This window comes from Harpegnathos saltator, unplaced genomic scaffold (genome assembly GCF_003227715.2).
Source record: "Harpegnathos saltator strain DR-91 unplaced genomic scaffold, Hsal_v8.6 scaffold49, whole genome shotgun sequence".
Lineage (NCBI taxonomy): Eukaryota > Metazoa > Arthropoda > Insecta > Hymenoptera > Formicidae > Harpegnathos > Harpegnathos saltator.
The window spans coordinates 649,115-672,493 of record NW_020230304.1 but is presented as its reverse complement, the minus strand read 5'-3'; the positions used below and the strand labels follow the sequence as shown (position 1 = coordinate 672,493).

Sequence of the window (23,379 nt, the reverse complement as noted above, 5' to 3'; positions counted from 1 at the left end):
CGCGATCCTGAGATGAAAAAGACTCGGATAATGAGAAGGATACTCGGAGAAAGGATCAACTCGGTCGTTGAACTCCGGGGGCAGGCGGGCGGGCAAAATTCCGCTCGCGAGAGCCGCGTCTTCTGCGGCGCGTAATTTCGAACGGCAAAAATCGAACCGAAGCCAGCCGGTCAGGGCGCCCGGCGCCGCTCCACGGCCTGTTCCGAGCGATTCCGTAAACTGAAGGTCCTAGAAAGCAACCTCGTGACGGATTCGGTGTGTGTATGAAATACGAGTGCAACGTCCGATTAAACTTTCTACACGTTGCGTCATGACACGTTCGCGTAAAAAATAGCCGCGGCAAGCGGAGCGAAAAGGCGATAGATCGAGGTGACCGACGCGGCGGCGATTCGGCCGGTCACCTCGTCGTCGCTGATTGTTTCAACTACCGCCGAAATTCAGTGAAAGTTCCCATCGGTCGCTGCAAACGTGCAGGAGGCAGGCGCAGGGAGAGAGGAGAGCGACCGGGAGAGAGAGAGAGAGAGAGAGCGAGCGAGAGAGAGAGAGAGAGAGAGAGAGAGCGAGAGAGAGAGAGAGCGAGAGAAGAGGAGAGAGCGAGAAAGAGAGAAGACGACCAGAGGCCACGGGGAAGGGAGAGAAAGGATGACTGCACGAGGCGGCGTGAACGTAACAAAGACGGAGACTCCTACCATCGGCAGAAATCGGCGAGCATAACCGCGCGCGCGGTCCCGAGTTTCCCCGGTCGGACGGTCCACTGTCACTTTCGAGCCAACAGTCCGGTACGAGGAAACGATCGCGCCGGTTCTGCTTAGCGCGCGGCGGGTCCACGAAAAGAAATATATACATATATATACACATGGCACGTCCGCCGCGGTCTTCTTAACCGCTCAATTCCGTCGGCCGCGTTCCCGCGATTCCGCGCCTCGTCGAAGGCGAATTCCAGTCGCCGGAGTTGACGCGGAGCCACGAAGAGCGCCTCCGAGGAGCTGTCGTCCAGCGGCGGCAGATCGGAGTCGAGCGACGTCGAGGAGAACGGGGCGGAGAGGAGGGAAGCGAGTTCCGCGGGAAGGAAGAAGAAAGCGACGCCGGGCGAGCCTAGAGGAGCCTGGAAAGGCCGAGAGCGAGGTCAGCGATCGAGAAGCGGAGCGAGAGAGTTGCCGGCTGGAGGAGTCTCGAGGAAAATCGAAGGGCCGCGCGCCGTTGGGCTTTCCTGTGAGTGAAAGGAAGAGCGGGAGTCGCGGGAGTTTGATCGAGACGACCGAGGTGACCCGAGGAGCGCGAGGAACGAAGAGAGAGGCGGAGAGGAAAAGGAGCAAAGAAAGCCGCGGGCTCCTCGTAAAATCTCCGCGAGATCTCGCGTGCCGCGCGAGCGAAATCGGGACGAGTGAAACAAAAGTCCGCGACCGGCCGGCCGAAGCGAGAATTAATAACGAGAGGAAGAAAGCAGTTGCTCAAGAGTTTTTCTCGTTTTAACGAGAAGAAAGCAGAACTCCCTACGACGAGGGGGAGCGACGGAGGTACGAGGAAAATTCCAAGGGAAGCCGATCGAGTCTTCGACGAGGTTAGGTGCTTTAAGAGCGCGCGCGCGGCAAGAAACTCGGTCTCGAGGAAGAAGGAGCAGCTGAAGGAACTCAGGAACGGGGGGAGTCGAGGAGAAAACGCAGCAAGAAGAAGCAGGAGAGCTGGCCGTGGCCGAGTGATCTCGTGGAAGTCGAGGCAGGTGGACGCGCCGGGGGCGAAGCTGAAGAGGAGCACAGATATACCCACGTGGCTCCTCCACCTGTGGCTCCTGGACGACTCGGAAGAAACTCGGAAGAGAGAGCGAGCGAGCGCGAGAAAGAGAGACTCGACTCGAACTTGACCGAATTTCGGCGCGTCCAGTCGAAAGTGATCGCGGAAGTCGCGCGGCGCGACGTGGCGAGTCGGCGAGTACCGCACGCTCGGGATTAGATAAGTCCGCGTTACGTACCCGTAAGAGCGCGGATTGAAGGCGGCCGCGGTGTAATCGGAGTCTTACGTAAAACACACGTAACTTTCGTAACTCGCGGGGAGGAGGAAAGCCAGGCTCCAGGCGCTCGCGTAATCGGAGCGGGCGTTTCGCCTGGGATGTGGTCGAGACGCGGCTCCGTCGGCGGTGACCTCCCCGAGGAAGAAGCGGCCGGGGAAATCGAGAGTCGCGAGCGGTAGCGTCAAGTCGTCGCGGCAGCGGCCGAGCTCTCGCGAGGACTTTCACGTATTGAAGCGCGATCAGCGCGACCGGGAGAGAATGACCGGGCGAGCCGATCGCGAATGCTGCGAATGCGAATGCGCTCGGCGACTCATCATCGAGCTAATTGGCGAGAGACGCGCCATGACCGGTCCTGATCACATTCCCCGAGGATTCCGCGTGCGTTACGTTGAGAGCTGCGACCAGTGACGCGCTGAGGGAGGAACGATTGTTCGGGTTTCCGCGCTGATCGCCAACATGCTGGCCTACGTCTCGAGCTTGATCTCGACCCTCTTGATCGAGAGCGACAAGGTCGTGCCCGGTCAAGAGAAGTACAATATGGCGACCTTCATGGTCCTCTTCCTGCTAATCACCATCGAGGTCGTGGTGGTGAAGGTGGTGACCTCCGATATGGAGCAGCAAGACGAGGACAGTCACTCGAGCCTCAGGGCGGCCGCGTCGTTCTTCGACCGCGACGACTAGGCTCGGTTGATTGTCTCACGATTGTCGGCCGCGTTGAGAGTAGCATTAGTCTCTCGGAGACGTTCGCTTGAGCGGAAGAGCCTTCTGGCGAGAAGTACGAACGACACGGAAGTCCCGCTTGCCGGAGGTCTAAAGGCCATCGCGCGCAAACGAACTTAAGCAGTAAGCAAATCGGCCAATCGCAATCGAAACTTAAGGACGCCGTTTTAAAACTTACGAGAACAATTGATTGTGACCGGTCAGTTTCAGCTTACTGCTTACGTTCATTTGTGCGTGATGCCTTTTAGAAGTCTACTAGAATTTCTCGAGCGGAATTTCTGCTTCGCTCGTGTCTCGTGCCGGAAGATTCGCTCGTTCAACCTTCGGCGTTTTCCTCCTTCGAACTCGGCACGCGTCGTGGACATCGAGTCGAATCTTCGACCTCGCATGCGTTTCGTAGTCTCGTAGTTAAGCAGGTTCAATCAATCGCTTCCGGTCGAATCAGTCAGAGAAATGAATTTGAATCCCGTGACCTTCCGCGAGCTCTCCGTCTTCTTTTCAAATCCCCCCCTCACCGGGAACAACCGGCGCGAAATTTGCGGCACGCAAATTCGTAGCACGCTGGTGAAATCTCTGCACCCGCGGCGCGGCGGTGGAATTAACGTGCGCGTGTGTTTTTAAACCGAAAGCCGACAAGCGGACAAACAGTCGCTGCTGTTAACTGATCGCTTCAGCGAGGTTTTGCTGACTTCAGTTAGAAGCGCGGCGACTGCAGCACTTCGGCAGACGACGCTATCAATCAGTTGCTCCTCTCGCCGAGGTTCTCGCCGGTTGCGCTCGCTGCTGAAACTCGTCACTGAAGCAGCGTTTGACTGATTGTATTCTAGAGAGAGAGAGAGTAGCGGATTCGGAAAGGTCGCTCGCGCGTCCACGTGAGCGAAATTCCGTTCCGGGAAATTTTCCGTTTCCCATCGGCTAAATCGCGCCACGGCCTGGAAAGTAGCACAAAGCGATACGGCGATGTACGTGTGGAGGTTTGCCATGCTCGCGAGTTATAAATATTAATTAATTTGCAATGCCCGGGAGGGAACAAATGAGTAGGTGAGCGCGTTGTTACGGCGAAAAACCGCGCGCACGCGATTACAAGCTCGTTCGGTAATACGAGATCTCGTGTATGTGTGTGCGTGCGTGTGTGTGTGTGTGTGCATGTGTGTGTGTGTGTGTGTGTGTGTATGTGTCGGGGGGGGAGGCAGCTAATGTGTACAGGGTGTCCGATTACATTGTAGTTGTTATATAAATATTTTGCGACACGATTGATCTCCCAAGGAGAGAAAAGATCCATCGAGATGAAGGCGAAATTGAATTTAGATTAATGCTGTTGATAAAAAAATGCGAACGATGGTGACGAAACCGATGGTGGGTCTCGCCCACGGAGTTGTGGGATGCTGAGGCGCACGTGTGTGAATAAAGTATATGAGACGCCGAGAGATTCCTACGAAATTATTTTTCATTCCCTGTCGAGGCCGATTTGAAGCCGACGGAAGCAGTGCAACGATGTTCTTAAGATAGGTCGCATTTATGCAAACTTGCCGGTGAACTCGCGGCGACCGACGCGTTCAACTTTCTCGTCGAACGCAAACTGCAAACGCACAAACTCGCGCACGGCGGGGGGGGGGGGGGAAACGGGAGTCGGAGATAAAACTGTGAGAAGCCACCGCGACTTTTTCCCCACGCTTGCGACTTGGAATTTGTATTTAAGAGGCCTCGGTCCTGATTTGAAAGTTAACGAAAGACAGGGATCGGTGAGAAAATCGATGCCGCATCGGGACAACGACGAAACACAATGACGGTGATAAAAGAGGGGAAAAAAAAAGATAACCGCAAGAGAGAAAATAAAGGTCCGAGGAGATGCAAATGAGGCGAGGAAGCGGTTTTTAAGAGCCCAGTGCGAGTGCCGTCAAACTTTGTTAATTTACATTTACACGAACGCGGAGGAGATCTGCTAAAATCCAGACGTCTCGCCGGTCCTGCCGGGAAAGAAGCGAAACGTCTGAATTTCGACAAATCGCCGCCTTCGTGCGTCTTCGTGCGAACGTAAGTCGACAAAGTTTGGCAGCGCCAAACATCAGCCATGCGCGACTCCTAGAGCTGCTCGTCCTTGCCGCGGGACTCTTGCTCGATGACGTCAGAAGCGAGGAAATCCGTCGAATAAAATTGCCACGTGGAGATATTAAAAGATACGTCTATAAAATCACGCCCGCAATCGGTCGAGTATACACTTCCAGGACACTCCGAAAACGTTTCTCCAACAATCGATAAGTAACCGGCGAGTCAACGCGACCGCGCGCAACCCCTTCTTTTTCAACCCCCGCCGTGATTTCGTCACGCTGATCCCTCGTCTGTTTGCCCGTTCGCTGCTTCGAGCGCGAGGCGGACATTTTGGAAGCGCAAGAATTTTTTATTTAAAAGTGTTTGAGAATCGCGCAAGCAAGCGCGCGATTGATCTAGATTCTTGCGGATCTCTTTTTTTTCTACCAAAAAAAATTTTCTTTTGCTGTCTCCTGGTAGAAATTTTCGGCGCAACGGCAGACCGTTCGTTGCTTTCGACTCGGCGATAATAATTCGTCTGTTTTCCCGCCGCGTCGTTGCTTTCCGGCTTTCCGGTGCGCTCAAATCCGGCGCAGCACACTTTGCGCATGGATACACAATAAGCGTACAGTTGTTCGGTACCGTTACGCGCTGCAAATATGTAACGCGCGCGTATCCTGAAATACGCGCTTCGGTCTCGATCGTCGCGCGGCTTCGTCACACTGGACGCCTCTTCCGGAAATCGGTTTCGGAAACTTCGGTTTCAGCTCAGAAGGTCGGTAGACCTTAAACCTTAAACTTGGATACGTTCCGCGATCGATCAGCTGATCAGGCTTGGACGTCACACAGCCGTGTACTATTTCCGTCTACGAACTTCGTTTTAGCTACTAATTTCGCAATATTAGGTAGAGAAATAGATAGATTTGTTATTATTTATTGTCTTGATAATTGATCAGCTGATCGATTATCGTATCCAAATTAGTTTAAGGCCTACCAATCTTATGAATGAAACCAAATCGTCCGAAACCGATTTCGGCACTTTGGCCTTTGGCCAAACCAAGAAAGTTTCTTGATTTTGTCATTATCACGTCGCACATGATGCGTATATTATCAATTAAGAGCATGGTTATATATGCTTAAACAAAAGCTTATCCAACGGAAAATTTACCGGTGTATAACGTATCTACTGAAATTAATTTTATTTATTTATTTACTTAAATTAATGATTAGATTTGAAAAAGTGACCTGAATATGTCAGAGTCGATTATTCGGTCGATTGTTTGTCTCATGAATTTTCTCAAATTGGATAGAAAGAACGTTGTGCGGTAGAAAGTGGCCTCGGAAATTTGCCAAACCAAGAAAATCATCAAGACGTCGAGAGGGAGTTGAAGCACTTTTTTCACAGCGGGGGAGAAAAGTTTTGTAAAAAAGCGATAGAAAAGTTGGCAGAGACAAGTTAGGAACAAGTGATAGAAGCCGAAGGTGAAAACTTTTCTGAATAAAATATCGTCTGGTCTCGCGTATCGTTGATCTCCGCTGATTACTGATGAAAATGGCACGAACCTAATAAGTCCCGGTTGCTTTACCGTTCGTTATTCGGCCATTATACGCCGTAGCCTCGGATCGATAAACTTTACTTGTTGCCGTATTATCAACTCGAATTGTCGCGGCCGATTATCATTATTCATGCGGGATGCCCTGCGCCCTCATAAATTATTTATCAGCGACTTACTCGCTCGCCGCTGACTTGCCATTCTGGAAAAATACCGTATTCCAGATATCGGTGACCGCATTATCGCGCCGCGCCGCGGCGCGGGCCTGCGGCGGCGGCGGCGGCGGCGGCGGCGGTGATTATCACCTCTCTGTAAATTTATCACGTCCCATGAACTGTGTGCCTCGAAGAAATATCTCATTCGCAGATTCTAATCAATAAATAACTCGGCTAGTCGACACATGGCTCGAAGTACGAAATCAGAGCCGTGCCACGGCAATTACAGCTGGCATGATCGTAGCTGAAGACGAGAAACGAAGCTTCCTCCCATCCTCGTCCTCGAGCGAAGTCGAAATCGAAATCGAAATCGAAATCTCCGAGAACCAGGAAGAAAGTCTTTCCCTCCTTTTCTGATTTCTCGGCGGAATTGCATCGCTCCGAACATTTTGGCAATTTGTCGCGGTATGCGGATTTCGGTAATCATGTCCACATCCTTTCTACCCTTTCTCGTCCTTCCGATTGTCGGTAAGTTGCCCTTTCCGCCCTCGGCTTCGTGCTCGCGGACATTCGCGAAGATTAAAGGAGCTAAAGGAGAGGAGGAATGTTTCAGGAAACACTCGAAGACGGAGGAAGCGAAGCGCGGCGTCGCCGACGACGGACGCTGCGCCTGCTGCCTGGCACCGTTTCTCGTCGGCCGTGGAGTGCGCTGCAGTGACTGCGGCGCCAGGTCCTGCAGGAAGGCCTGCTCGCGTTGGGACACGACGGACAATGGCTGGCGCTGCTTGTTCTGCCACCAACGAAGGTCCCCGCAGTAATAAGCACTGACAACTTCATTCTCTTTTCTTATCTATTTCTCGTCTTCCTTTTTCGATTCACCTTCGCCGCGCGATTTTTACGTACGCCGTGCTGGCGTCTCTTCGTCGTGCGCGACGTCACTCTTATTCTTGCACGCGAAGGTCCCTCTGCGCTTCCGAAATGGCTAACACGCCATTTGTCTCTCCCTGACCTTTACGTCCACGTTTTCTACGTGCAATCGCGGCAGCTCGATTCGCAGTCTCGCAGAAATTCTTCGGGATGTATATTTACTAAATTGACTGAAATTATTATTTTTGCCATTAATTAAAAGTAATTAATGTCCTTCAAAGAATTTAGATTTAGCCCACGTCGCTAAATGCGGCATTATCCAATGATGGTTTGTCTCGAGGAAAGAGGGACGACTAAATTGCCGCCAATTTTCCAACTTTTCGTCATAAAATATTTATATGGATCCATGGATTTTCTAATTAATTAGAATTATTAATATTTTCGTCAATAAGTAGAACTAATTAGTATTCTGCAGAAATTTCGATTTACCCACGTCGTGGGTTTAATGAAGCACCAATGATGGTTTATCTTGAAAAAGGAGGGACGACTAAATTTCCGTCAATTTTCCTGAAATTCCTTTCACAGAACACATAGAACCCGAGCAGAACATAAGGATTAGAAAGACACGACATTTCCAAAGCCGAAAGCTCTCGCGCGCGCGCGCGCATGCGATTGCAACCGCCGCGTTCACGTAGAAGAACCTAATTTCGCAGGTCGTGGCTGAGGAGGAATGAGAAGTGGTTCGAGAACTTCGGCCGTGCGGCGAACGAGGCGGAGGAGCTGCACTGTTTCTTCGGCACGGCGAAATCGCGAGTCCACGTGGCAGGTGACACGACACTCAAATATACGACCTCGCGCGCGCGACCGTTTTCGCCCTCCCATCGCGGATAATTTCCCCCTATACGACTATCGACAGCGAAGGTGGCGCGGCGGAAGTTCCCGCAGTCGGTCGGTCCCATGTACTAATCAGGACGATGTCCCGTTCCTGAGGCCGGCGCGGCGCGGCGCCCTGGCTGTCCCCGGGTCGCTCGCTCTCGGAGGTGCCGCGAGGAGCCGTCTCGGCCGACGCGCGCGGGACTTCTTCAGCGGCGTCTCCCACGACGTGCTTGTCACGCGGGTCGCGCTCACCCGAGCGACGGATTTGCGTAGCGCTTGCCGGCTCCTAATCTTCGATCGGCGAACGTCCGTCCTTGTTGTGCTCGGGAGAGCAGAGAGCAGCCGCGTAACGGAAGCGCCTGAACAGTAAGAGCGGCTCGCGCAAAGTCTCTCACGGCGGATTCGCGCGCGCGCGCGCGCGCGCGATGCTTATTGTTCGCCGCGCGCCACGCGATCCACCAGGTGAATCGTATCAACGCGCTCGATCGGCTAAGAACGCGAGCGCGAGCGAGCTATAACGGATAGGCCGAGGAGAGGCGTATGGTCCAGGATTTAGAAAGCGACTTTTCTCGCGTCTCGACGAAGCCGCCGAACGAAGCGCGGCTCTCGCGCGCGCTCCAACCTCGCTGACAATCTCGCGACATCTCGCCGCGTTTCCGGACGTCTCGCGGCGGCCGCGAAACAGTGAAGAGTGAGACGAGTTCGGGCGAGTTTCGGGACGCGGTGCTCCGCCGCTCGTGGCTCTCGAGGGAATCTGTGAGACACGAGGCCGACCCGAGGTTCCGGATCCGAATTTCGGATTGAAAGCTGAGAGAATTAACGCCGTAGTCGCGCGAGCGCGTTGCTTTCGAAAGAAAGCAACGGGGAAGCTTCCGGACGCTTTGCGAGCCGCGAAACAGTGGCGAGTGCGTGAGTGAGGATTAAAGCCCGCCGTGGGGATTCAAGTCGCCGAGACGCTCGACGCTCTTCCCGGCGGGCTTTCCGCTCGTGCTGAATCCTGAATTTTTGCCCGCCACCGCCTCTCATCGACGCGACGTTTCCGGTAGGAGGCGGTGAGATTGGAGCGAAAATTGCATCTTTTTTTGCACGCAAAGCGCACGGAGCTACTAACTTCCGACGGTGTTGCTTTCCAGGACATGCGGCCGCGCTCGCGAATGCGGAGCAGATCCAGGAGGATCGGGAAGACACACGCACGGCCCACGCGGTTCGAAACTTCGTGGAGAAGATAGTCGAGAGCCTCGTCAGTGGCGTGGACGACACGACCATCGGTCGGCTCTGCGACAATCCCGAGTGTAAGTCACAACTGATAATAAATAATTCGGCGATTAGCTGACCTTCATCGGCATAGAAAGATCTTACAACGCAAACGGACGGGAGGGCCTCGGAGGCTGCTGAGAGAAATTTTTTATTTAGTTCTAAAATGTGACATTTTCAAGGAATCTCCTCTATGAGATCTCAATTATTTCAATTAAGATATCGTATGAAAAAAATATGTATGTAATGATGTGTCAGCTTTTCTATTCTTCGTGCAATCAATTGAAGTATCATTATTTATTTTTTATATAATATCTCAAATGAGAATAATATAAGAAATTTTTCGGAAATCTCATTTTAGATCTCGATGGAAATTTTCCGGTAGAGTCTCAGTACAAAATCAGCAATTATATAAAATATTTTCTTTCTCTTGATTCAATTTATTTATTTCGCAAAATAGTAATATATATATATATATATATATATATGATAGGCTATTTATACTATTGCATTCATTAAATTTGATTTCTAATAAAAGAGCCTCTTCTATCCGAATGAAGGTCAAGCTTGCTTGTGTGTTTTATTGCCCGAAAGATCGAAGTCTTGAAGTCTCGAGAGCGAAATCCATTCGTTCGTTTGTTCATTTGCGAGAATCGTCCTTCTAATGCGATACTGAATGTGGTAACGTTAAATATAATCAATATAAAAAAGAAGACACGGGGAGAAAAATTACGAACCCCGCGCAGTCATGAGATTCACGCGACGAGAGAGAAGATGCATCGTCGATAATCGCAATCGAGATCAAAATAGAAATCAAAGCTGGAATTATCGTGTCTGACAGACGACGCATTTCTGGAGGAGCATCGGCCGTCCCTAACCGAGGCCCTGACTCGACTGGTTACGTGCCTGCGGGTGTCTCTTACGAGTAAGTACGCCATTCTTGCGCACCGAATAATAATACACTCGCCGGCTTTTGCCTCGCGAGAGGAAAAAGACCGCGCGTTTAATTCCGCGCGATATATTCGGTTTTCGCACGCGCAAAAGTCGTGACCCGCATCCTCGCCCTTTAAGCTCGCCGACACGCGTCAATCGTCGCGCCCGCCGGTCGCCTCGCGTTTCTGCGAGGGAAATCACCGGCACTCCTTCTCTCCGAGCGTCGCTATCGTAATTCCGACGTAAAACTCCGCGAACGAGCCGGCGCTCCTTTCGAAACGCGGCACGACGAGATTTCGACTTATTTCCATCCGCGTACATAAGGCTCGCGGAAACGTCACTTTCGCAGACCGCAGAGCTTCGGTCGGTCTCAGCTGCGATTGCAGCGATGCTCCGCGCTCTCGCGTGATCGATCCTTCAGCCGAAAGAGAAACCGAGCCGAATGCAAGATGGAAAGGGCTTAATTGGAAGCAGTTTTACGACGACGATTTTCGGCACTTTTCAGCAACATGGAGGCAGAATATATATATATCTGTAAACGTCGACTTTGCGCGCGACGTTTCACACGCTCAGAGCGGAATCCGCTCTGAGTCGAGTCGGAGGGGGCGGTAGTCGCGGCTGGAAAGCTCGGAAGATTTTCAGCCGAATTTCAAGCTACATCCGGAGGCTTTTCAGTTGGATCGTATAATACACGCGTGGTTAGTAATCGAACTTGGACACCGGGAAGTTCACACCCAACTCTCAACTCCGGTATCTCACAGCCTCCGAAACAAGTTTCATAAACAACGACTATTAATAGAGGCCTGAATTTAGGTTGAATCGGAAATTGTGGATCGCGAATTAAAGACCGAAGCTTGATCGAAATCGAAGTGACTTGATTCTGTCGAATTCTCGCCTCTTATCCGCGATCCTCGATATTTGGTACACAGAAAAAATGGCCATTCTACTGCTGAGAAGAGCTACGAGTATCTTCATAGTTTTCTGTTTACTTCTCTTCTCTCAGTTGATGGCTATTTTCCCTCGACAAAGTATATCTTCCAGATAAGACACATTCGTCACAAATTTGAGAAAAACTTCATATCGCGTGCACTCGAAAGAAGAGTTTATTTCCTTTTCAGGAATATCGTGAAACTTGCACTCTACGGAGGAAGTATGTTTTTTTATTTCTTTCTTTCAATTCTAATATTCTCGATCGAGGCGCTAAATTCGCCAGGATTCAGAAAGTACTTCCAGTAAGAATCTGATGCTTCTGATGACTCTAAGTAATTCGACGCTTTATGATGACTTTCTGACGCTCACTCAAAATTATCACTCAACGGATTCTCAACCAGATACGGAGAAATTAAATAAAATGAAGCAAAGTAGGAAGGCCAGTTAAGAAGAAGAAACATTATCGAAGAAAGATGTGCGGATACGAACACGAATGAGGCCGAACAAACATGTTGGAAGGAGATCCTTGATGATAATCAACCTTAAGTTCCCCCTAAAGGTAGTTTAAATTTAAGACTGAGTTAAGACCAAATCATAAAAAAATGTCTCCGAGTGCAAACGTTGTTAGTTTCCTTTCATGCTGTTGTTAGACCACGACTAAACCAGGCTCGTTTTGCTTCTGAATAGCACTCAAACAGTGATAACACTCAAAGAGCACGCAAGTAAAATTTATTCAAATGTATTCTTCCGCGCGTAGCCAGCTCCGACAAGAGCCGTAAGATGGCGGGCTCGTGCGGGGCGCGATTCCAAAGGAGGATACCCGGTAGATTCTCGCGTCTCGATGACGCACGCCGGTTATTAACTGCCATCGCGATAATCGCGCGGCCGAAGACAATGCGCCGGTCTACACGATGTTCCTCGGATGCTTTTATCGTCGTAAAAAGCCGCCACGCGACGCCGACATCTCGACGATTACATAAATGCAGCGGTGCGTCGCGTCGCGCTCGTGATCCTCGTTCGACTCGTCCTGTCCCGAACAATTTTGTCTCTTCCCACGTTCCGCCGATCCCGTTAAACGCGAAAACTCGAGACAGCCTGTCTGTCTTCCGCAGCGAAAGTGGGCCGCAAATTCGTCATCGACGGACGCGGACGCGTCGCAGAAAATCGGAAACGCCGGCATCTCCGTTGTTCGGCGAGGAACAGAAAGAACGAATTCTCTCTCTCTCTCTCTCTCTTTCCTTCTTTTATCGCACCTGCGAACGAAAGACCTCTCTTGTTGAGACGCCCTGAGAATCGCAGCTCGTCGGTCACTTGGATTAAATACCGTTAATCTGCCGCGTTATATAACCGCTGCATTTTGTAGAAACGAGCGACGTCGACGAAGGAGAATCGACTTCTGCGCTACGGCGTAGCGTGCCGTAATTGCGACGAAGACGAATTTATCGTATTTATCAGTAGATAACGTACCGCCGATAATGTTAGCTCTCCCAATGGCGCACGCGTAGTTCAGCGAGAAATCGGCGGCAGACATGTTGGGAAGAAAAAAGAAACAGTCTCCCCTGAGAGCAACCGCGCGACCGCGAGGAGCAGCGCGGTCAGTCGCGTCGCGTTTAGCTGGGATTTTGAGTCGATTCGTCTCAAACGAGACTTTGTCTCTCAACGGCTCACGGCGAGTTACGCCGCGCGAGCGAGTCCCCCTCGACAAATCGCTCGCCGATCGTTCGCGCGCTCTTCTCCTCCAGCGCGTACTTTTTCCTCTCGGCTCCCATCCCCGACTCGGGAGAGCGCGAGGAGGAAAAAATTCCGCGACCGTTCTTTCTCCGCTCGCCGCGGTAATAGCACGTTAGCATGGGCGCGTCGACGAAAGGAACAGTCGAACACGGCTCAAAAAGTAGACCTGAAAGCTGATCGCCATTTAACGGCGGGTTCTCCACGGCGAAAGTTGAAACTTCAACGTAGTGCCTCGGCACTATGAAGGTCGAGCAAATATTCCCGTGTCGAAGACGTTTGAAGGAACGAAGCCGGCGTCAATTGTGCCAATAATGATCGCCAACGATGAATCGTTCTTTCCTCCTTCCTCCTTTTTTTTCTTTTTTTCGATAATCGCTGCGCGATAATAATACACGGTTCAATGAGGGCGATTGAGAGAGCCGGGGGAGGGGGCAGGCAGTTCCCGAAGATTTCGGCCAACTCGTTAGGAATTATTCAAAACTCCCGCAACGAGACAGACGCTGAGACAGCGATTGAGCAGGATCGAGTGCCCGAGGCGGAGCCGAAATCTAATGAATGCGAGGCGGCGACAGGTCGAGAGAAGATCCTAGCTGGACTCGCGCGCGCGACGCTCGCCGAGTCACAGAATTCCAGCCGAAAGGATGAAGAAGCTCGGTCGTTAGTCATGGGTAATATGATAATGCATGGCTGGAACGCAATAGCGACGCGTGGAATCTCCCGCCGGAGCCGGTGCAGCGTTTCTTCTCGCGAATAAATCACCGCGGTTTCTCGCTCGAAGGATAGATCGCCGATTAGCCGATTCGGTCGCTCGCAGGAAAAAGCCACACGAAGGAGACCGCGAATAATTGCGAGACGTGCTCCTTGAATGATAGTCGACGAGTCGCCGGGTCTTCCGATGGACACACACACGTAAATGGCGTATCGAAGGGAAATAGAAAAATAATCCGCGTCTCGCAGGCGCGTGTAATTGGCTGAATGAAAAAGCGTTTGCAGCCTCCATTCAGCGTCGAGCGCTAGCTGCGACAATAACAAAAGCAACGTCGTCTCGGCGACCTCGCTGAGAGACAGTCGACTCGTCGGCCGAGGAATTGTTACCGTTATTGTTATTATTACGGGAGTAATTTTCCTTTTGTCACGAGGGGACAAATATGTCTTCGTTTCGAGAAGACGTTCGACAAGAGCGATGACGAAAAGTCCGACTTACGATCTCGTCCGTTGGAGCTTTTCGATGAACAACGAGGGACGAGGCCGAGACCGATCTTTATTGTTATATACTCAGGAGGATATACAGGATATTAAAAAAAAAAAAAAAAAAAAGAGAGTAGATGGAACTCGTAGACCTGAGGAAAAAATGCCCTGATAGACGCAGCAGGTCGAAGGTTCGACCCTTTCGGATTTACAAAAATTTCTCGATCTGCTTCTCCACCGCACGTCATCAGGTCATTTTGCGTCACCAAAATCGAGAGACGTTTACAACTCTGAAAAGGTTGACCTACTTTGACCAAGCGCTTTTTACTCAACGTGACTATTTACCGTAATTTACCCGTAAAAGCTCACTCTCTCGAGCACTCTCGACTACCTGAAGAGCAAAGCGCAGGGAGAGAGAGGCCTCCCGTAAACGGGAGTTTCATTTCTCGATACGCTATACGTCTGCATGTTTGTGAATAAAACTGGACTAGTCGAATCCGTTGAGAAAGCCAGCGGAACTTTGCCGCTCGCCCGATACGTAATACGCAACACGAGCAACGGGTTCCGCGAGTCTTCCGCGAATCGAAGTGACATTTCGCAGTCACGAGCGATTAATCGTGCCGGTCGCTGGCCGCGCGGAATTCGTCTTAAAATCCTGTCGCACCCGCGACCAGCTCCAAGGGGAGCGGTCCTCGATCGTAATCCGAGCGACTTTTGCTTTTCGCTCACACGACCGGACCGCGCGAGCGGTGCCCGGACGAGACGGAAAAGTGGCGAAACGCAAACGCACCGTCGCGCGCGGCACGTCGCGCGTCGCTCCGATTCTTTTGCGAGACGAGTCGTGTGGCTTCGCGGTCTCGGGGCGATACGCGAGTGAGCGAGTCACAGAGAGAGAGAGAGAGAGAGAGAGAGAGAGAGAGAGAGAGAGAGAAAGTGAGTGGCGTTTATCATTGTTCCAAGGAACAACAATCTGCGGACGCGCAATATTTACAAAGATTACGCCCGATGGAGCGCGATGCAAATATTTCGCGATACGCGTTCGGGGAACTCTTCAGAAAGCACATCGGGCTTGTTTCTCCGTCGGACTCGAGTAACACTGCAAGTACCTTGGGTTATCTACTACAAATATCATGTATATTTTATTTTAAAATCTTAACATTATATTAACAAGTGTACATATATATATATTTATATTTAACTAGAAAATCGGAAAGGGTAAAAAATAATCCCCTCCGGCAAAGAAAAATATATATAGATACATTTATATTAAAAAAAAAAAAGATACTATATAGTACAAAATAACAAGAGTAAACATATTTCAAATTTATGTCATGTATATTATAAAACTGATGACCATTAGAAAATTGGAAAGGGTTAAACAATTCCCTCCGGTAAAAAAAAATATGCAGATATATTTGTACTAGAAAAAAGATACCATGTAGTATAAAAATAATAAAAGTAAGAAAAATTCTGGCCAAGTAATCCCCTGCAGTAAAAAAAATACATGTACATATATATATATATATATATATATATATATATATATGTATACTTATAGCTAAGAAAGATATTCTAGTATAAAATGATAAAAGTCAAAATATTTCAGATTTGTGTCAAGATATTTCAGGTTATCATACGTATCACACAGGTGACTATTGTAAAATCAAAGAGAGTCAAACGATCACCGTCGCTAAAGGCCGTTGCTAAGGCTAAGCGCGTAAAGTAGAACCGAAGACGTCTCGGGCGAAGAGAAGCCTCAGGCGCGAAACACGCGGCACACGCGTGTGTGTCAGGTGTATGTGCCTGCGCAGCCTGGCAGGCTGGCTGAGACTGAGACGACAATACGAAGAAACAATTCGACGCGGTCTCTCTCCGGCATTGATTCGGCGGGATTCGAACGGAGGGAGCATCGGCGGCGCTCTCGCTCGCCGCCACCGCTGCCGGCGCCGTTGCCGTTGCCGTTGCCGTTGCCGGCGACCCGACGCGTGATTCCGCGATAGACGCGCGTTCTCTCGCAAAAGCGGCCGGCTCCCCACTATGAGGAAGCCATAGGTCGTACACACGGTGTACAGGTGGACGAGGACGACAACGACGGCGACGGCGGTGATACGTGCGTGTCGCATTCCCGGCGAAGCTCAGTCGCGAGCGAACGGTAGGAGCGCGCGAGTGAGATCTCTCTCGCGCGCGCGCGCGGCTCGGCAGGGCGAGTTACGCGAAAAACGCGCTTAGCTCCGCGATAAGCAAGCTGGAGAAGGTGAGAGATGGGAACGGCGCGGAGATCTCGGAGATCTCCGGTCCGCGGCGGTGTCGTCGTAGCGAGGCTCGCGGACGCGCGCGCTCGTCCTTACGCTCGGCGCGGCGCGGCGCGGCGCGGAGACGGGTGTTCCGATTGACGAAAGCGCGCGAAACGTGTGCTGTGTGGGAAGCGGATGAATCAAGAGGAGGACACCTCCGGCTCATTGTGGGAAATTCAAGTCGGCTCTGCTCGCGCGCTCCCGCGAGCGCGCGCGCGCGCGCGCGAGCATTCTTTTTCGCGCTTTTCCTTGGGAAATCGCGAGCCTCGCGTGTGCGTGTCTCTGAGTCGGCGGGAACGTAAATCGCATTTACATGTGCCATTAACGCGTATATCTTCTCTCTCGACAGACCCCGTTCACGGTGACTTTCGTCGCGCGCGACGGCTCGAGGCAGAAGTGTCTGTCCTTCTTACCTGAGGGGCTCTCCTCTCATCGTGTCATTTCTTCCGAGTTGGGAAAGAGAAATCGGTGGCGCGCGCGTTTCCGCCGCGACGACCGCGCGCGCGCTCGACATTTGGCGAAGCGGTCGAGCCGCGATCGACGGAAATCCGGGGAAAACGCGTCGAGTTAGAGAAAATCGCCGCTTGTCACGGCCTTCGACGCGATAAAGCGATATCGGCATCGCCGGGCAGGAAGAGAGCGCGCGCGGCTCTTCTCACGTTCGAGAAATCGATTCCGCAGGCCTTGGCGCGCGCGTCTTGGACGTTCACCGGCGCGCGGCGCTTTGAATCCCGTCTCACACGGCGGCTGATACACGCGATCGTTAGGACACGTAATCTCGTTCTCGCGCGATCGACGCGAACGATGCTTGTGGAAGAAAAAAGAATCGTGCGAGCGAGTAAAAGGACCGGGCGGAAACGTCCACGATCAAGCAGCGCGATATCTCCGTTAGCGCGAGGCCGGAAACGAACGGTTCGAGCGTTCTAATCGGCGCGGCAGAAGTAACGGGGGGGCGAGCGGGGGGGAAACGAGCGATCGCGGCGGTAACTTGTAAGAAAAATTACTCGAGTAGCCACATGAGGATTCATTCGATGGACGTGGAAGCGCCACCGAGACGCCACGAATAAACATTCCCGCGCAAGGTATTTCTGCAAAAGAAAAAAAAAAAAAAAAAAAAGAAAAAAACAAGATATTTCGACCGTTCCGCTCGGAAATCGGTCGCGTCGATCGTCGGCGCGGTTCCACGGCGGAAAGTCGCTTGCCGCAAACCGAGAGGCAAATCGGCCGAGCGGCGAGCGTCGCAGGAACCGTTCCTGCGCGAGCCCGCGACCGGGTTTTCGCCCGGGTCCCCGCGGGCGACAGCGAGTACTCGCATTTTCTCCTCGTCGTCGCTCCTCGCCGGAGAGAGAGAGAGAGAGAGATCCGGCCGATGCACCGATCGATCGAGAAATTTCGCGCGAGAACGCGCGACGAATCGCGGTCGCGCTCGCGACGCGCGAAAAAGAGGAGAAGCGGCGAAAGAGGACGGCCTTGTTGCGTTATTCTCCTTATCGCCGCGTGCTCTTTTATCAATTGCGCGATGCAACTGAGCAAACGAGATATATACCACCTGCGTGGAAACATCGCGAGCGTCTTGGACGCCCGAGAGCGAGAGTCTCTTCCGCGCCGCCGCCAAGGTGATTCTCTTCGTTCGAAGATACGTAAGCGCCGATATTAATTATATCCGCTCGCGGCCGCGATCGAAGCTTCGCTGGCTCTCATCTCATGTTTGGCGCTGTTTGGCCGGTGGGCTTGTTGGGGAAACACAGCGACGTCACGCGCTTCTTCGTGGCCGCGGCGCGACCGCTAACGGAACGTACACTCGTTAGCGGGACCTCCCGAACGCGTTTCCTCCGAGAAATTCGCGTCTCGTGCTGCGCATTTCGGAATACGACCGACGGGAGAGACTCCAACGGGAGAGTTTGTTGTTTCGCTCATTTGCTTCTCAATGCCTCTTCATTTTAGACTGTGCAGCCGCGGGCGACGTACGCGACGTACGACGTTGCCGACGGTGAAAGGCGGTTCCGGCGCGATCGTTTGGCGGATTTGCTTCCGACGTCCTCGTGAATGTCTCAACTTCTTGTTTCGCTCCTTCGGGGACTGGAGCTCGACTTGAAAGCCGAGTTTCAGGCTCTACCTTTCTCTGGGTTCGCATTTACCTGCGACGTCTCGTCAACATTCGAGCTCGCTTCTTCAGGGACTCGCGACTTGAGCTTTCCAGTCCCTCTTTCGGAAGAGGCGAACTGAGATGTTCGCGAGACACAACGAAAATAGACGATGAGCGAAGCACGTGGCACCAATCCGGAAGCCAGATCGAGCGTTTCTCCCCACCGCGAGATATTCCTCGTAATTCCGATCAGTACTCGTGCTTAGGGAGGCAACGATTTCTCAAAATATCGATATTTATATTAAAAAAATGTATACATATAGGGGTATGCGTATAAAGGGTATACACGAAAAATTTAAAAAGGTCTTTTAAAAATTTTTATCTTCATATAATTTATTGTCATATTTTTATTAGAAAATATATAATAAACCGCAGTCGTTTGCCGGAGATCACCGCATACATGGCGCAGGAGATCTATTACGGTTCAACGATTGCAGGTGAAAATGACAAAAATGAGCGAATTTACTAGACATCGACCAATCACATAATATACGTATATTCCAGTGAATTCGCTCACTTTTGTCATTTTCATCCCGGTCGTAGAACCGTAATAGGCCCCCAGAGCCGTAACTGAAAAATACGAAATATCAGTAAAATTCATATCGATATTTCGATATTATCGATTTATCGTTGCATTCCTACTCGTGCTCCCGAATAACCCTCGCAAGATAGGTTCTCTCAATGGACGTCGGACGTGTCGACTCGAAATGTGTCAGAAACATGCTGAGACCGTCCTGCGAACGAGTCCTGCGAACGAGTCCTGCGTACGCTCGTATCAATCGGCACTCGATCGTTCGAAGGAGGCGCTCCGCGAACGCGCCTCGAGCACTCTCGAGGAAATGCTCAAAGTCCGCGCGTCGACGCCGCTGAGGCGGCTGTGTAAATCAGGATTCATGGGAAAACGAAAAAAGCGAGGGGACAAAAAAAGACGGACGTCATCTCACACGACATTCACTCGCTCACGTGTCGCGCGGAATCGTCGATCAAATATACAGTGAAAAACAAGCGAAAGGTCGTGCCGGTGATGAAGCGAGAATTCAATTGCAATCAAGACGAATTATCAAGCGAGTCGAACACACACGCATGTCTCTCTCTCTCTCTCTCTCTCTCTCTCTGTAACATCTGAACCTTCTTAAAAGTGTACAAAAATTGCGGTCGCAACGTTCTTGACACATTTTTCAGTTAATATCAACAAGTTCATATTTTTGTCGCAGTCGATTTTTCACAGGCAAATCGCAGTCTAGTGGAAAGAACTGAAAACTCTTGGTTAATTAATTTCGAGGAATTATCTACTGTCGAGAAGTTCTCGCGTATTAGGTGAGTGCAAAGGTGGACGACGGGTGGAAAAATGTGGTGAAAAAATGAATTGAACAATCTTATCGCCAACGATATACTCGCTTCACCGAGTAATCGTTATTGCTTGCCACTGTACTTTTGGTTTATATTATATTTTTTTATTTGGCGTCTTGCAGAGAGACTCACTCACTCACTCAGAACTTTTGCACTCACCCAATATATATTTCGTCTCGTTGCTGAGGCGTGTCGGCAGTCGATGCACCGTGTTTTAGACAGAAGCAGAGTTCAAACGTGGATCGCCAAACACTTTTGTAGCTGCTACTGTTGGGCAAGTCTTTGTCGCAGCTTGCTGCTTAAGTCTCCCGTTAGTTTCGGTCCGCTTCGCTGATTTTCGCTATTTCTTTTCTCTCATTTATTCGGCAATAATCGGCAGCCGCGGCCTCAGTAAATTGCGTAACCGCGCGACAGCAACGTGTCTCAAGAGCGTTGCGACTGCGATTATAATTCTTATGTGTCGAAGAGCGTCCGGATACTGGGAACGAAAAAACGTGTGTACTTGATAATTGTTTAATCATTTTTATTCTACAATTGAATCCTCTCTTCGTCACTGGCGAACTTTCACTTATTCTCCAACAGAGAATCCGTGAGTTGGTTGCTAGAGTTCTTCAGGTACACCCTGTATATTTGCCTGCACAGGTCCTGAGAGTCTATACATGTATAATCTATTGTACGGAATCCTCGATACCCGCGATTGACCTTTGCCCCGTATTTATTCCGGCGAGTATTGTCTCGGCGCGTAGCGTGTGTTTGACGCGTCGAATGACTCGTCATCGTCGCACGCGGCGCGTTTACGTGACAGCTCCCATTGGATCGAATGATGGACGGTAATCGACATTCCGCGACGCGACGCGCTCCAACACACTTCTGTCTCTATGATTTCAGCCCGGTTCCGTTTCGGAGAAACGCGTTAGGGAGAAGTGCAATTAATCATCGACTGTTATCGCGACCGTCGCGAGGAGTAACGAGCGCCTCGCGTTTGAGTTTGTGCGCAGCCTGCTGACCGAGAAAACGAAAAATAAGAGAGAGAGAGAGAGAGAGAGCGAGAGTAGGAAGGACGGAGTAACCGCGTTAACCGGCGATACGATGTGAAAAGGTGCGGTCGATGCAACTGCAACTGACCGAAGAGATGTTGACGTTGATCGGTGGTCTGCTCGTCGCCTATTTCGTCTACGTTCTGTTCGCAAGAAAAAATGGTAAATATATCCTCCTCGCCCATCATTTCAACCCGTTCGTTACTAGGCACCGATCTCTCACTTTGAGACTCGCTCAATCGTAACTCCAGATTCTCGGTTCTGCTTGACACGTCGTCATCGCGACGCGACCACGAGCATTTTTCTCCTTACGTCGAGATAAGCGTGTAGAAAAATACACTAATTATAAATATATATATATATATATATATAATTGAAAAAAATGTTTTAATCATAATTAAAGAAATATTTTATTATTATATTTATACAGGATGTCCGGGATCTTTTGGAGACGAAAAATTGTGAAGATTAACCAGATGAAACTGAGAAGAAGAGTCAAGCACCATTTTGCAAAAATCGCAATAATGATTACGTTATTGATGATTAAAAGTTGATAACTTGAAAATTTGCGTACTTATTTGCAAAATGGTAAAGGACTTTTTTCTTCAGAATGACCTAATCTACAATTACATGACGGCTATTGTGTCTAACGACAGATATGAGTATATTGATCAATCATTAATAACTTAATAACTATTACGATTTTTGCAAAACGGTACTTGACTTTTCCTCTCAGTTCGGTCTGACCAATCTTCACAACGCTTCTTTGCCGAAAGATCCCGGACACTTCGTATAATATATAACGATTATGAAAATGTGTTTTCAATTAAAATTAAAATTGAAGTTAAAAGTGTTTTTTACACTCTATCATGCTACATTTATCGTACTATATTTATATAAAAATTGGAGAATATATAAATATAGGTACGAATCAAGAGTACACACACACGCGAGCGAAGCTCGCCGCACGCGACATGAGAGCGGCACCGCGAGCGGCGATCCCCGGGTAAACCGCGGTAGCGAACGTGTTAATCCCGCGCGGCTTTTTACCCGGTCGCCCCGTTCGGCAGGTTCGATCGTCGTCGGCGAACTCGCGTGTCGCGAACGAGAGGCAGCTGCGAGCGTTTCGCGCGTGCATTTATCGCGCGCGAGAAAGAAAGCGCGTCCGCGCGGTCGCGCGCCGTTCGAGAGAGATCTCGCCGTTCCTTCTCCGCGCGGAACTGGTCCAGTAACCTCTTCTCGGGGATCTCCGGGGAGCGCGACCGAGCGTTTGTGGCGTCGCTCGATCGGAGGCGGACGAAAAAGAGGAAATGTCTGTGCGCAACGGTTTTACGACTTCCGTTACGTGGACTTTTGCGCGACGAGTTCGCCCGCTATATTAAGGTGGCGACGGCGGCGGCGGCGGCGGCGGCGGTTCTGAATGAACCGCTGAATTCCGCGCGAAGGGGGAGGGGCCGGAGGGAGGGAGGGAGGGAGGGAGGGAGGGAGCGGCACTCCTTCACGTTCGCGCGCATTTATCGCGTCAGCGCGATCTGCCGCGCGGATCGGATTCGCGTCGAACGACGACGGATTTCTCACGTAAAGTAACAGCTCGTTACCGCGGATCTTACTCGCCGCGCGAGTGGAGATCGCTATCTCGCCGGGGATAAGTAAAGCACATTCTTTTACGAGCCATTGTCTCGCGCGGCGACGGCGCGATAATTGGCGGACGTTGCGAAGCCGCGAACACCGGGAAAATTCGACACGCGCGTGTGACTGGCGCCAATTTGCCGTAATTCGTTGCGTCAAGCAAGCCCGAGCCGAGTCGCGGATTTTTTCGCTTCGATATCACTCGGGCTCTCTTTGTTCGCGCGAAAACCCGTCACCCTTCAGCCCAGCTTCACTCTCGTTCGCTGGCTCGGCTGGGTGATTGGGCGAAATGGAAATTACCGCGACACGAACGAGGCTCGTCCAGATTCTCTCAGAACTCAGCACTTACTATTACCTCTTTGCGCCCGGTCGTATGTTTACACTCTGAGCCGCCGCTCAGCCGCCTCTCAGTACCATCTCGCTCGCGCGAGCTGGGACGCGAGACAGTCGCGAGCAAAAGTTGACAGAACGCGAGAGCACGTCGGCTCGAAAAAACGTACAAACAAATACTCTTTTGCTCTTACTACTTTACTTTGTTCCGGCTGAAAGCGCAGCTTTCTGAGGCGGACGCGAGCGATTCGCAGCGCGTAAGTCGAAGAGGCCCCCGAGACGATCGATCGAACGCCAGCTTCCAGTGAAAATCCCCCCGCGTGCGCGCTCGATGAACAGAGAGAGAGAGA

At 51.0% G+C, this 23,379-nt stretch overlaps 1 protein-coding gene across 9 annotated transcripts in view; it reads left to right on the top strand.

The window, feature by feature from the left end:
• LOC105180520 (uncharacterized) overlaps positions 1-23,379 on the top strand; it is a 43,848-nt gene that overhangs the window by 7,116 nt on the left and 13,353 nt on the right. For 2 of the 9 annotated variants that reach the window (XM_019840199.2, XM_025302384.1), the window contains exons 2-5: positions 7,078-7,278; positions 8,045-8,157; positions 9,341-9,499; positions 10,303-10,386. In XM_019840199.2, the coding sequence (XP_019695758.1) occupies positions 7,078-7,278; positions 8,045-8,157; positions 9,341-9,499; positions 10,303-10,386 (557 nt within the window). The other 7 variants (XM_011136612.3, XM_025302386.1, XM_025302385.1 and 4 more) reach the window with 7 other exon arrangements.